This window comes from Hypanus sabinus, chromosome 6 (assembly GCF_030144855.1).
Source record: "Hypanus sabinus isolate sHypSab1 chromosome 6, sHypSab1.hap1, whole genome shotgun sequence".
Lineage (NCBI taxonomy): Eukaryota > Metazoa > Chordata > Chondrichthyes > Myliobatiformes > Dasyatidae > Hypanus > Hypanus sabinus.
The window spans coordinates 19220421-19235164 of record NC_082711.1 but is presented as its reverse complement, the minus strand read 5'-3'; the positions used below and the strand labels follow the sequence as shown (position 1 = coordinate 19235164).

Below are 14744 nucleotides of genomic sequence, written 5' to 3'. Positions count from 1 at the left end.
AAAACAGCCCACTTATTTTTTTAAATTAAAGGCATATTACAACCACTGATTATTTTCTAAGAAACAGACAACAATTAGTTTGGAAGGAAACTGTCAACATCTTAAAATGCTTGTGAATGAGTTTACAAGACTGGCTGATTATCTCCTCTCAACCTGTTCTGGATTAGTTTCGAGTTTATTTGCCACACGTACATAGTGAATAGCATCATTTGTATTATCAACCAACAGCAACTGAGGGTACACTGGGGGCAGCCCACAAGTGTCACCACACATTCTGATGTCAACTGGATTACAAGTGAAATAATTTCGCAAAGCAATTACATATAATGTCCACAAACAACAAGGTCATGCTAATGTATTTACAACCAATGAAGAAATAAAAGACTATGTCTTCACAAAAAGACAGAAAACGGTCTTCAAGTAAGCATAATTCGATAATACCCTAGAGTCCCGTGACTTGCTTCAAGGCTCTCGTTGGCTTAATCAAATACAATATATTTGAAGTTACTATTACCAGTACTGTGCACTGTGGGTGACACAACAGCATAGTGGTTTGGGGTAGCATAGTAGTGTAACAAGCAACAACCTGGGTTCAGTTCCACTGCTGTCTCAAGGGAGTTGATACATTCTCCTCATGACCACATGGGTTTCCTCCCGGTGCTCCATTTTCATCCAAAGGTTAGCAGGTTAATTAGTCACAAGGGTGTAATTAGGTGACATGGGATCATTGGGTTGGAAGGATCTGTTATTGTACTGTATCCATTAAATAAAATAAAAATTTAAATAGAGGAATGCCTTGCATAGAATTACAGCTTGTAGTGGTGGCAATTCCATGGTCCATTTACTGTACACTAGAAGACCATAAGATATAGGAGTAGAATTTTGGCCCATCAAGTCTGCCTTTCATCATAACCGATCCATTTTCCCTCTCAGCCCCATAACCCCTTCATGTCCTGACCAATCAAGACATATAGATATATTCCACAGATTCACCACACTCTAGCAAAACAAATTCCTCCTCATCTCCATTCTGAAAGGACGCCCCTCTATTCTGAGGTTGTCCCCTCTGGTCCTAGACTTTCCTGCCATAGGAAACATCTCTCATTCCAATGAATGAATGTGATCTCCCTTTCCACTGTGAGTTACCTGGTGTGTAGATGAGTGATGAAATGTGGGAAGAGTTGATGGAAACGTGGGGAGTTTGTGTGTATTTGATTAATTAAAAGGCTTGTTTCTGTCCTGTATAACAAGGCTGAGACATTCCTAAACATTACATGCCATCTACAAAATGGACCATGTGAGGACATGGCAGCATAACATCACACTCTAAATGCACACTATCCTACTTGGAAATATTGTTTTCCATCAAGGACCCTCATCACACAGGCCTTGCTCTCTTCTCGCACCTGCCATTGGGAAGAATGTACAGGAGGCACAGGACTCTCACCAGCAGGTTTGGGAGCAGTTATTACCCCTTACCCATTAGGCTCTTGAATCAGAGAATAAATTCACTCAACTGCCCTCCCGCATCACTGAACCGTTCCCACAACCTACTTTCAAAAACTCGTCATCTTATGTTCAAGATGATTATTCCTTATTTATCAACCAACTCTGGTAAGGCCTCACCTGGAGTATTATGTTCAGTTCTGGTTGTCCCACTATAGGAAGGATGTTAAGGTTCTGGAGAGGGTGCAGAAGAGGTTTACCTGGATGCTGTCTGGTTCAGAGGGCATGAGCCATCATGAGAATCTGGAATGGCAGAGGCTGAGCAGAGTTCTGAGAGCCATAGAGTAGATAAAGATGATTGAAATGTCTAATACCAGAGCGCATGCATTGAAGGTGAGAGGGGAAAGGTTCAAGGAGGATGTGATGGGCAAGTTGTTTTTTTTAAAAACTCAAAATGGTGGATGCCTGGAATGGGCTGCCTGGTATGGCAGTAGAAGCAAATACATTGGAGGCTTTTAGGAGATGTTTGGATGGGCACATGGATGTAAGGAAGATGGAGGGATATGGATGTGGTATAGGCAGAAGGGATTAGAGTTTGGGTGTTTTTGATTTTCTTTTTAGCTGGTTCAGCACAACACTGCAGGCCGAATGGCCTGTTCCTGTGCTGCAGTGTTCTGTGTATGTTCTATTATCATTATTCATTTGTTATCTCTTTGTATTTGCATAATTATTGTCCTTTACACATCGATTGTTTGTCCGTCCTGTTGGGTGTGGCCTTTCATTGATTCTACTGTTAATCTTGTACTTACTCTGATTGCCCACAAGAAAATGAATCCTCAGGGTTGTATATGGTGATACATGTTCTTTAATAATAAATTTACTTTGAACTTTGCCATCAGTGGGGTTAAATCCTTGAACCCTCCACCCTGTATCACTATGACTACTTTCATCAGAAAGTCAGCATAGTTTAACACTAATTTGTTATCACCTCTTCAAAGGCAATTGGGAACAGCCAATAAATGCTGGCTTCAGCCGTATCTCAAATAAAATTAAGGTATTTTAGCACAACTCTTGTAAACCAAGAGTGAGATACTTGACTTATACAAATATACTCACATAATGACACAAATAGGTGTACTGTCAACTCCTTTTAAAAAGTGAAAAATCTTACAACAAAACAGTTCAGCATGAACTTAGACATCCACGGTTTTGTTACATTTCTTAATATTTTGCAAACTAATAGCAGCCATATTAAAACAGTTTATTTTTAGACATAGAGCCCATGGCAGCTCATTCCACTCCCATCACCCTCTGAAGAAGCTCCCCTCTCAAGTTCCCCTTTCATGCACAACCTTTGCTTTTGGAAAAAGCCTGTGAATGCCTGATGAATGTTGTTTGAAATATGCCCGTATTAATAGTCTTACTGCCACAGATTCAATTTAATAAAAGTGTAATAGTCAATTTTCAAAATATTGATTTCATAAAAGGGCACTAATTTGGCAAACATTCTTGACCTAGAATTTAGTATGTGGTCTGAACAACCAGACAATAAAATATTCGTCAGGTCAAATTTCACTAATGTCGTTCAATTAGGGAAGAATTATGAGCTGCTTACATTACTAGTGTAATTAATGCGTATTGTTGCGAGTCCAGTGTCTTCGAATGTCTTTTTTGCACTCAAGCCTTGCAGTGCATTGCATCTCAAACCTTCAAGGATACTTTCCACATTCTTAATGTCGATGCACAACTGCAAAGCATATTTCTCAGCCAAAACCTTATTGGGGAAAAGAAAAATGCAGAGATCAGTTTTAAAGTACTTTTTATTCTCTGTAATTGTTCACATCAAAACTTAATCACAAATATATAAAGTTGGGCCAATCACAGCACAAGCATTTTTTCTGCCATATCCATCCTTTATCTGATGAAATACTCAAGTAACCTGTGACCTAGCTTTTATCCATTCTTCTAAGTACTAATTTTCAACTGAATGTTTTTCTTGAAGATACTTGCACTATAATTTTAGGCATTGTAATTTATATTTACACTCTGCAATAAAAAGACTAGCATCTATTTTAAGTACACCATTACTAAAACTTTTTTTAAAAAATGCTACAACAGACCAGAAGATAGATGTAAACTTTGCAACAAAACCATCAATTCCATCATCCATATGATTTTCATACAACTTAAAAAGAATCAGTCTCAATACAGATCCCTGTGGGACACCACTTGTTACTGGCGGTCAGCCTGAAAAAGGTCCCTTTATTCCCACTCTTTGCCTTCTGCCAATCAGCCACTGCTTTATCTACTAGGATCTTCCCTGTAATACCATGGGCTCGTAGCTTGTTAAGCAGCCTTCTGTGGGGCACCTTGTCAAAGGCTTTCTGAAAATCCAAGTACACAACATCAACTGATTCTCCCTCATCTACCTTGCTTGTTATTTCTTCAAAGAATTCCAACAGATTTGTGAAGAAAAATTTTCCCTCGAGGAAACCATGCAGACTATAGCCCATTTTATCATGTGCCTTCAAGTACCCTGAGGTCTCATCCTTAATATTAGACTCCAACATCTTCCTAACCACTGAGATCAGACCAACTGGCCTATAGTTTGCTTTCTTCTGCCTCTCTACTTTCTTGAAGAGTAAAGTGCCGTTTACAATTTTCCAGTCTTCTAAAACCATTCCAGAATCTAGAGATTCTTGAAAGATCATTACAAATGCCTCCACAATCTTTTCAGCCACCTCATTCGGAACTGTGTACACACCATCTGGTCCGGGTGACTTATCTAACTTAAAAGCATTTAGCTTCTAAACAACCTTTTCACTAGCCATGGTAACTCCACACACTTCATGCCCCCAACATCTGGAACTTCCAACACACTATTAGTGTCTCTACAATAAACTGATGCAAAATACTTACTCAGTTTGTCCACTATTTCATTATCCCCCCCGTTACAACCTCTCCAGCATAGTTTTCTAGCAACCCAATGTCTACTCTCGCCTTTCTTTTCCACTAACTATCTGAAGAAACTTCTGGTATCTCTTTAATATCATTGGCTAGCCTACTTTCATCTTCCATCTTTACTTTCTTAATGACTTTTTCAGTTGCCTTCTATTGGTTTTTAAAAGCTTCCCAATCCTCTAAAATCCCATTAAATTTTGCTCTATTATATGCTCTTTTTGGCTTTTCTGATGGCTTTGACTTTTCTTGTTAGCCACGGTTGTGTCATCATTCCTTTAGAATACTTCTTCCTCTTTTGGATGTGCAGTACCTTCTGAATTGCCTGCCAGTGTACATTTCCAATCAATTCTGGCCAACTCTTCTCACGCCTCCTGTAATTTCATTTACTCCACTGACACATTTGACTTAAGCTTCTTCTCAAATTTTAGGGTGAATTCAATCATATTATGACTGCTTTACTTAATTATTATTATTTTATTTTTTTCTTCTATATTATGTATTGCATTGAACTATTGCTGCTAAGTTAACAAATTTCATGACAGATACCAGTGAGAATAAATTTGATTCTGATTCTTTCCCTTTAAACTCTCTAATCAATTCCCAACACCCAATCCAGAATAGCTGATCCCCCAGTGGGGCTCAACCACAAACTGCTCTAAAAAGCCAACTTGTAGGCATTCTAGAAACTCACCCTCCTGAAATCCATCACCAACCTGATTTCCACAATCTACCTGCATACTGAAGTCCTCGTGACTATTGTAACATTGCCTTTTTGGCATGCATTTTCTAGCTCCCATTGTAATTTGTACACCACATCCTTATTACTGTTTGGGGGTCTGTATACAATTCCCATCAGGATCTTTTTACTCTTGCAGTTCCTTAGCTGTATCCACGATTTAACACCTTCTGACCTTATGTCACCTCCTTCTAATGATTTGATTTCATTTTTGACCAACAGAGCAATGCCGCCCCTCTGCCTTCCTGCCTATTCTTCTGATACAATGTGTAACCTTGGACATTAAGTACACAGCTATAATCTTTCAGCCATGTTTCAGTGATGCCTACAACATCATATCTGCCAATCTACAACTCAGCAGCACGTTCATCTACCTTATGTACTCAACAGACTTGCAAGGAGCAAAGTTCAACACTATCCAGGAATATATACTTAATTCGACCATAAGACATAGGAGCAGAATTAAGCCGGTTGGCTCATTGAGTCTGATGATGGCCGATTTACTAGCCCTCTCAACCCCATTCTCCTGCCTTCTCCCTTTAACCTTTGACACTGATAATCAAGAAACTCTCTCACCACCCTGCATTCCCTTCAACACGAGCACCATGACTACAGGTGTACTGCAGTTACTCCAACAGTACCTCTCCAACCTCTGGCCATCACAGCCCTAGAGGACAGCAGAGTCATATGAACACCACTACCTGTTGGTTTCCTTTGAAAGCATGTACCACCCTGATTTGGAAATATACTCCTTTTCCAGCATTATTGCTCAGTCTAAATTCTATATCATGAACCTAGAATTCTGTTACACAGTCTTCAGCCTACATTGTTATGCTGACATTTTCATCCATTCCAAGATCAATTTAACCCTTCGCCTCTGACATAACCCTCCATTCTTCTATTATCCATGTACTTATCTAAGAGTTTCTCAAGTGGCCCTAATGTATCTGCCTCTACCACTATCCCTAGCAGGGCAATCTACGTGTCCACCATTCATGGTAAAAATAAATATATGAATAACATTACCTCTCACATCCCCCTTTACTTTCCTCCAGTCACCTTAAATTATGCCCCATTGTATTAGCCATTTCCAGCCTGGGAAACTGCCTCTGGCTATCCACTCAATCTATGCCCCTTATCATCTAGTACAGCTTTGTCACATCACGTCTCATTTCCCTGCTTTAACAATTCTTTGGGAATACCTTTACCAGAAGGATTAAACAATTTCTGAAGTGGAATTGCCACCACCTTCAAGTGCAATTGGGGATACATAATAAATGCTGGCAGTTGAGCCCAGCCCTAGATACATTAAAAAAAAAGACAATTGCCTCAAATGTTATTGAGTTATCTTGCGCCATACTTTCAGCTCTGGTGCAGCATCTTTATTTTCGGTTGTGTACGGAGGCTCCCAGAGTTTGATCTTTTCATTCTCCAGCAGTGATCTAACTTGGTCCTGGACCACGTTCTCTGGTGGGCCGTCAGTCGTCATGCTTCTGGATGAAACACAAACTTACAGAAAAATATAATGTAATTTGATAACCAATATTTACTAATAAAAGCCCCAAAATAAATATAACCATATAACAATCACAGCACGGAAACAGGCCATCTTGGCCCTCCTAGTCCGTGCCGAACCCTTAATCTCACCTAGTCCCACCTACCCGCACTCAGCCCATAACCCTCCACTCCTTTCCTGTCCATATACCTATCCAATTTTACCTTAAATGACACAACTGAACTGGCCTCTACTACTTCTACAGGAAGCTCATTCCACACAGCTATCACTCTTTGAGTAAAGAAATACCCCCTCGTGTTTCCCTTAAACTTCTGCCCCCAACTCTCAAATCATGTCCTCTAGTTTGAATCTCCCCTACTCTCAATGGAAACAGCCTGTTCACGTCAACTCTATCTATCCCTCTCAAAATTTTAAATACCTCGATCAAATCCCCCCTCAACCTTCTACGCTCCAATGAATAGAGACCTAACTTGTTCAACCTTTCTCTGTAACTTAATTGCTGAAACCCAGGTAACATCCTAGTAAATCGTCTCTGCACTCTCTCTAATTTATTGATATCTTTCCTACAATTCGGTGACCAGAACTGCACACAATATTCCAAATTTGGCCTTACCAATGCCTTGTATAACTTTAGCATTACATCCCAACTTCTGTACTCAATGCTTTGATTTATAAAGGCCAGCGTTCCAAAAGCCCTCTTCACCACCCTATCTACATGAGACTCCACTTTCAGGGAACTATGCACAGTTATTCCTAGATCTCTCTGTTCCTCTGCATTCCTCAATGCCCTACCATTTACTCTGTATGTTCTATTTGGATTATTCCTGCCAAAATGTAGACCCTCACACTTCTCAGCATTAAACTCCATCTGCCAACGTTCAGCCCATTCTTCTAACCGGCATAAATCTCCCTGCAAGCTTTGAAAATCCACCTCATTATCCACAACACCTCCTACCTTAGTATCATCGGCATACTTACTAATCCAATTTACCACCCCATCATCCAGATCATTTATGTATATTACAAACAACATTGGGCCCAAAACAGATCCCTGAGGCACCCCGCTAGTCACCGGCCTCCATCCCGATAAACAATTATCCCCCACTACTCTCTGGCATCTCCCATCTAGCCACTGTTGAATCCATTTTATTACTCCAGCATTAATACCTAACGACTGAACCTTCTTAACTAACCTTCCATGTGGAGAAATGTTGGAGAAAAGAGGCCAAAAGGTAGAATAATCTACCAATTTTAATCCTATTTTACTCTAAATACAACTGACATCACAAAAATTCTTTCACAAAGCCAGCAATTAAACTAGTTACAAATAATTATAAATGAACACCTAAATACCAATCTAACTATAATTGTGCAATCTGCAGTTGCCATACATTAAGAATGATAGAGAAAACCATTAAGGTGAAAACACTGTCTGATGGTTTATTAACATCCTTGCATATATAATGTCTAAACAGATGAAAAAAGGTTATTGAATTAATTTATTCTGGGATGCTACAAGTTAGAATGCTTATCTACACAAAGATCTTATATCACTACATAAGCATTCCACGTTTCCACTCTGAAAACTTAACCATGTAAATTGGAACTGTGTAAGTACAGCAAATTAACTGGCTAAAGTGACAATGTTCCAAATTATCCTCATCAATACAAAATGCTATACATTTCAAAAGAGATACCTCTGGGTTTATAAAATTTATGCTGAGGATTTCAGTATTGTGTTTTTGATCACTTTGGTTGTCCATACAGTCATTACACAGATCTCTGGCTATTTCAAGTAGCAATGATGAATACATTCCTTTCCCTTTCCACTTTACTCATTAAATGCATTGAAAACCCATGTAATGACTGGTTAACATTAAATTAAAATTAGCTTGACAGATTTTGGGTTCCAGTTTATAAATTACCATGTCAACACCATGCTATGGAGCGGATCAAGTATTCTTAAAAGACACCCGAATAACATGCAGCTGCCATATTGTGAGCAACTATACAACCCAGTACAAATAAAACCCCTCGGAAACAACTACAACCACTTCTGTCTCTAAATATGCCATTTTTAATCTAAATGCAACTGACATCACAAAAAATCTTTCAAAGCCAGCAATTAAACTAGTTGCAAACATAAATGCATGGACCAAAGATACATAAGTTTGTATCTTTTGTATACAAAAGTTTGGTTCACTCGTCTTACTGTCTCCATGCGTTTGATATCAATGTTAAGAAATATTTTAGATGAGGAGAGGTACAGGGGAAAATGAGTTTGGCAAAATATGCCTCAGCTTTGGCTGCCTGGTAGAGCTCCAGCATTGTTTGTTCCTTTCCATGGCTTGTGGCACATCAGGCAGCAACCTTGCTGTTCTTTAGCATTTTTGTCTATTTTTTTGATGAGGCTGAGTTGCAAGCTCAACACTCAACGCAGCGTGGATGGAAGATGTGCAAGGAGCCGGCTGGATTTGAACCCGGGACCACTCGCCTCAAAGTCCGGTACCCAGAGCTGCCAGTGGTGGAGAGATTACATTCTGGGATGAACAGGAGGCCACAACTGCAGGAATGCAGAGATCACACAGAGAAGGTGGGGTGAAAATGTAGAAAAGAGGAAAATGAAAAGTGAAAGAAGAAATTTTAAAAACTCAGGTATTGCTTAACCACAAGCCAGTGTTTATGCTTATGGTTAATAAGTATAGAGACAAAGGGGACAAAGATCAATTTACAAAATTACTATATAGCTGGGGTTTTCCAAATGTTCACTGCACGATCCAACTCCCACCATCACATGTTCCAGAAAATGTCCACACTCAAGGTAGTTTCCATCTTGGGTATTATTGCTAATATTTATTGTAAAGTTAATTAGATGTAGAAAAGAAAAACAACTAGTGGACACATTAGTGGAAAGTTTCTTTCTTAATAGCTTACATCAAGCTCTCAACTCTGGAGAAAACAACCTCACCAAGATTCAAGAACGCTTAATGTCATTTCCTGTGCACAAGTACAAGGAAAACAAAATGGCTCTGATGCAGCACAAAAAACACCAAAGTGAAAGAACAAAATAACAATACTAAAAACAATTTAAAAAAATGACACTAAGCTGTACATAGGTGACTGACAGAAAATAAAGTAGTGGTGAAGTTAGTGGGTGGAGGTGTTGATCGGCCTTGCCACTTGGGAAAGGTTCACTGTTTTTGAGTCAGCTGGTCCTGTGCAGATGCTACAAAGCCTCCTCCTTGATGGGAGTGGGACAAACAGTCTGTGAGCAGGGTGGGTAGGTTCCTTCATGATGAGACTGGCCCTTTTCCAGCATCTTTCTGTATACATGTCATTGATGGTGGGCAGGCTGGCACCAATGATGCATTGGGCAGTTTTGACTGTTGTAGCGCCTTCCTGTATACCACACTGTAGATTCCCTACAGGGCAGCATGCTCTCTACTGTGCATCGGTAGAGTGATGTATGAATGAGTGAAGTCCAGCTCTCTTTATCCTCCTCAGAAAGTAGAGTCATTGGTAAGATTCCTTGACAGTGTAGAATGTGTTCTGGGACCATGAGAGGTTCTGTGTGATATGCACTAAGAGTTTGAAACCGCTCACAGTTTCCATTGCTGCACCGCTGATGTAAAGGGAGGGGGGCATGAGGGGCGCAAGTTGATAATATAAAAGAAGCCAAAACTGCAGATGACTTCGTACCTGTTCTGGCTTTTCAAGATGCCTGACCTTTTTCTTCAGTACTTTCTTGTACTAACACCATTCTTCTTAGTTCCATTAATACAGGACCACAAGATATAGGAGCAGAATTAGGCCATTTGGCCCATTAAGTCTGCTCTGCCAATTTATCATGGCCGATCTAATCTTCTTCTCAGCCCCAATCTCCTGCCTTAACCCTACATCCCTTCATGGCCTGACCAATCAAGAATCTATCAACCTCTGTCTTAAATATACATAAAAACTTGGTCTCCACAGCTGCCTGTGGCAAAGAATTCCACAGATTCACCACTCTCCTGCAAAAGAAATTCCTCATCTCTGTTCTAAAAGTATGCCTCTCTATTCTGAGGCTGTGCCTTCTGGTCCACCATAGGAAACATCCTCACCACATCCACTCTGTCAAGGCCTTTCACCATTTGATAGGTTTCAATAAGGACACCCCTCATTATTCTGAATTCCTGTGAATACAGGCCCAGCACCATCAAACTCTCTGCATATGACAAGACATTTAATCCTGAAATCATATTTATGAACCTCCTTTGAACTCTCTCCTGTTTCAGCACATCCTTTCTAAGATAAGGGTCCTAAACCTGCTCTCAATACTCCAAGTGAGGCCTCACCAGTGCTTTATCAAGTTTCATCATTACATCTTTGGTTTTATATTCTAGTCCTCTTGGAATAAATGCTAACATCACATTTGCCTCCTCACCACAGACTCAAACTGCAAATTAACCTTTACGAAAACCCTCGGCACCTCAGTTTTTTTTTTCATTTTCTCTCCATTTAGAAAACAGTCAACCCTTTAATTTGTTCTACCCAAGTGCATGACCATACACTACCTGACACTGTATTCCATCTGCCATTTCATTGTCCATTCTCCGAATCTGTCTAAGTCCTTCTGTAGCTTATCTACTTCCTCAAAACTACCTGCCCCTCCACCTATCTATATATCACCTGCAAACTTTGCAACAAAGTCATCAATTTCGTCATATAACGTAAAATGATTCAGTCCCATCACAGACCTCTGTGGAACACCACTAGTCACCGGCAGCCAGCCAGAAAAGGCTCCCTTTCTTCCCACTCTTTGCCTTCTTCCAATCAGCCACTGCCTTATCCATGCTAGAATCTTTCCTCTAATACTATGGGCTCGTAGCTTGTTAGGCAGCCTCATGTGTGGCACCTTGTCAAAGGTATTCTGAAAATCCAAGTTCTCAACACCAACCAATTCAAAGTACCCTAAAACCACATCCTTAACAATCGACTCCAACACCTTCCTAACCACTGAAGTCAGACTAACTGGCCTATAGTTTCCTTTCTTCTGCCTCCCTGCCTTCTGGAAGAGTGGAGAAACATTTGCAATTTTTCAGTCTTCTGGAACCATTCCAGAATCTAGTGATTCTTGAAAGACCATTACTAACACCTCCAAGATGTTTTCAGCTAAAATGTCTTTTTTAATTCAATCTCATTCAAATGAATGTCCCTCTTGGTGGCGCAATAATATCAGCGCCGGACTCCGGAGCGAAGGTTCCCGAGTTCGAATCCAAGACGGGCTGAGTGTCGAGCTAGCAACTTGGCCTCGAAGAACAGCTTGCTACGGAAACACTGTCAAAAGATGGTGCCCCGATAACTCCGCTGCTGAGTTAAGGGCTATTCTTCTTCATTCAAGTGTATAATATTTGTACAGGACTTGACATAGATACAAGCCATGTATAGAACAGCAGTCGCAGTTTCCAAATAAGGTGCCTGTAAGTGAGGGTGTATATGTAAAAATCCTTCACATGGAAGCTAGTGATTCCACAGAACCCCCCCCCCCCCTCCACCCAACCCCGAGATGCTGAGTTGCTAAGTACCTATAATTAAAACAAAAGACAGATGGACACTTGCCTTCATCAGTCAGGGTATGAGTAAAGGAGCTGGGATGTCATGTTACAGATGGACAAGCCTTTGATAAATACACATTTAGAGCAGATCTGGCTCCCCTGCTAAAAAGGATGTTATTAAATTGGAGGAGATGCAAATTATATTTGAGAGTTGTGTAACCAGGTCTCATGAGGAGACTAACGTTAGATTCACCTGGATGCGTTTCCCTGATGTGTGACACTGAGGGCTGACCATATGGTAGTTTATAAAACCATGAGGGCACAGATAAGGTAAAGAGCCAAAGTCTTTTCCTCAGGGTAGGAGAGTTCAAAAGTAGAGGGCTAAATTTAATGTCAGAGGTGAAAGATTTAAAAAGGGACCCGAGGGGTAACTTTATTTTCCACAAGAGGATAATGAGTATGTGGAATGAGTTGTCAGAGAAGTGATGGAGGTGGGCACAAATGTGACATTTAAAGAGGTATTACAGTTACATGAATAGGAAAAGAAATAGGAATAGTTCATATGGATAGAGGCCAAATGCAGGCAAATAGGACTAACTCAGCAAGGCAACTTGGGGTAAAGAGCCTGTTTCTCTGTCTACATCCTAAAGACAAGTGAATTGCAAGGCTAATTCATCACTGCAAATTGCCTAGGTGCATAGGTGGGTGGTAGAATCAAGGTGTTGGGCACGATACTGAGAAAGAGTTCATGGAATTAGCGGAGAATAAAACGGGGTTAGTGTAAATGGGGATTCGATTTCACTGGGCAGGAGGGTCTGTTTCTGTGGTAGATGTCTATGAAAAAAAAACGCAATAAAGATATCTCCTGTTTCAGTTAGCAAGGCAAATATACAGGCTGGCAAACTCAACGTGAAACTCAAAACTGAAACTAAACAGGCGGCTCAGTAAACTAACCTCATACCTTAGATGTTTGATAACATAATCCACACAAAACAGTCAACGACGGAAATACACTCCTACACATCCCTTCTGATCACCTACCTGAAGGGGGCAAAATATTGCAGGTTGAAGCCAGTTTAGAGTGGTCACACTGGCAATGTTACGTTACAATGCCAGGTTACTTCATCTAAAGTTAACTTGAATTCCAGGAACAATATTGTACTCAATTAGGAAACTCCCTTGAATCGGTATTTCTGGACTAAAATGAAACAGTCGCTCAGACAAAAAGGAGGAAATCTCCGTTCATATCCTAAACCAGTAACTGAAACCAAAAGGAATACTGCTGTAAGACAAACTTTGATCATATATGTACTCACAGCGAACACACTTCAACAGGTGGATCCTGATGAGGGGAGGTTAACTTGAGATAATTACTGTTTCTTTCTTCGTAGGAGTTGCCCAACCAGCTGATCTCCCACACAGGAGATGCCTAATATCTATAATTTCCGGTAATTACTGTCTCCTTCCCCCTCACTCTTTCCCTATTCTGGTTACCCCCTCACTCCTCCTCGAGCCTGCCTATCACCTCTCTCTGGTTCTTCTCCTCCTCCTCTTTGCATCAAGGTCCAATGCTGTCTCCTATTATTTTTTGCTTTGGCTCTTTACGTCTTCCACCTATCAGCTCCCCAACCTCCCCTCTGACATCACCGTGTACTTCTTTCCTTCCTATTCTGGCTTCTGTTCCATTCCTGAAGTTGGGTCAAGCCTGGAAACGTCGACTGTTTGCTCCCATCGACAGACCCTGGCTTGCTGAGTTCCATCAGCATTTTCTATCAATTCGAGCATCTGCCCCACCAACTGAGTTTCTGGCAAAGTGGATTTAGGTCTCTTTACCTCAGTCGTCACCGGTGGAGCTGAAGGCTAGCATTGAAATGCGATACAGCAGCCCGCTCCTAAACGTTCCGCCCCCAGCCGGGGCGGGGCTAAGGCTATGCCCGGCAGCCCGTACCGGACAGCGCTCTGTAACTTTAAACAAGACTTCCCATTTCAGGGACGAAGGCCCAAATCGTGTTACCTGCTCACGCCGCAGCAGAAAGGCCTCAAGACGCTATCTCACCGTTGCTCTGACCACACACGTGACCAAAATACGGAAGCCGGACAGGCCGACGTGACGTAAATTCGCAATGCTTGCAGCGGACGCTGAAATCCTGCGGTCAGAGCCGTCATTGCGTCAGCGCCGCGAGCGGATTCATGGCCACGCCCCCTCCTCCGATCCCGCCCATTGCCGGTCTTTACCCGACCAATCCCAGCATCTGGCCCCGCCCATTCTCAGGTTATTGACCCGCCCCCTTCCACCTGTCCTCTCGAAATAGATTCTGCCCTTTACCTCTTCGATTAAACACTCCCAGCTTCCTTCTTCATTGGCAACACACACACAATGCTGGAGGAACTCAGCAGGTCAGTCAGCGTCTATGGACCGAGACCCTTCATCAAGACTGGAAAGGGAGGGGAAAGAAGCCAGACTAGGAAGGAGAGGGGAGGGAAGGGTCTTGGCTCGAAAAGTCGACTGTTTAGTCCTTTCTAGAGATGCTGCCTGACCTGCTGAGCTCCT

The 14744-nt window shown here is 41.3% G+C and overlaps 1 protein-coding gene across 7 annotated transcripts in view; it reads right to left on the bottom strand.

The window, feature by feature from the left end:
- The window catches only part of LOC132395344 (NEDD8 ultimate buster 1-like), a 39437-nt gene extending 25075 nt beyond the window's left edge, over nt 1–14362 (bottom strand). Inside the window, exons 1-3 of one of the 7 annotated variants that reach the window (XM_059971805.1) lie at nt 14208–14362; nt 6504–6652; nt 3062–3220 (exon numbers count right to left, since the gene is read on the bottom strand). In XM_059971805.1, the coding sequence (XP_059827788.1) occupies nt 3062–3220; nt 6504–6632 (288 nt within the window). In that variant the 5' untranslated portion in view covers nt 6633–6652; nt 14208–14362. The other 6 variants (XM_059971809.1, XM_059971806.1, XM_059971810.1 and 3 more) reach the window with 6 other exon arrangements.
- Between the last annotated feature and the right edge of the window lie 382 nt (nt 14363–14744).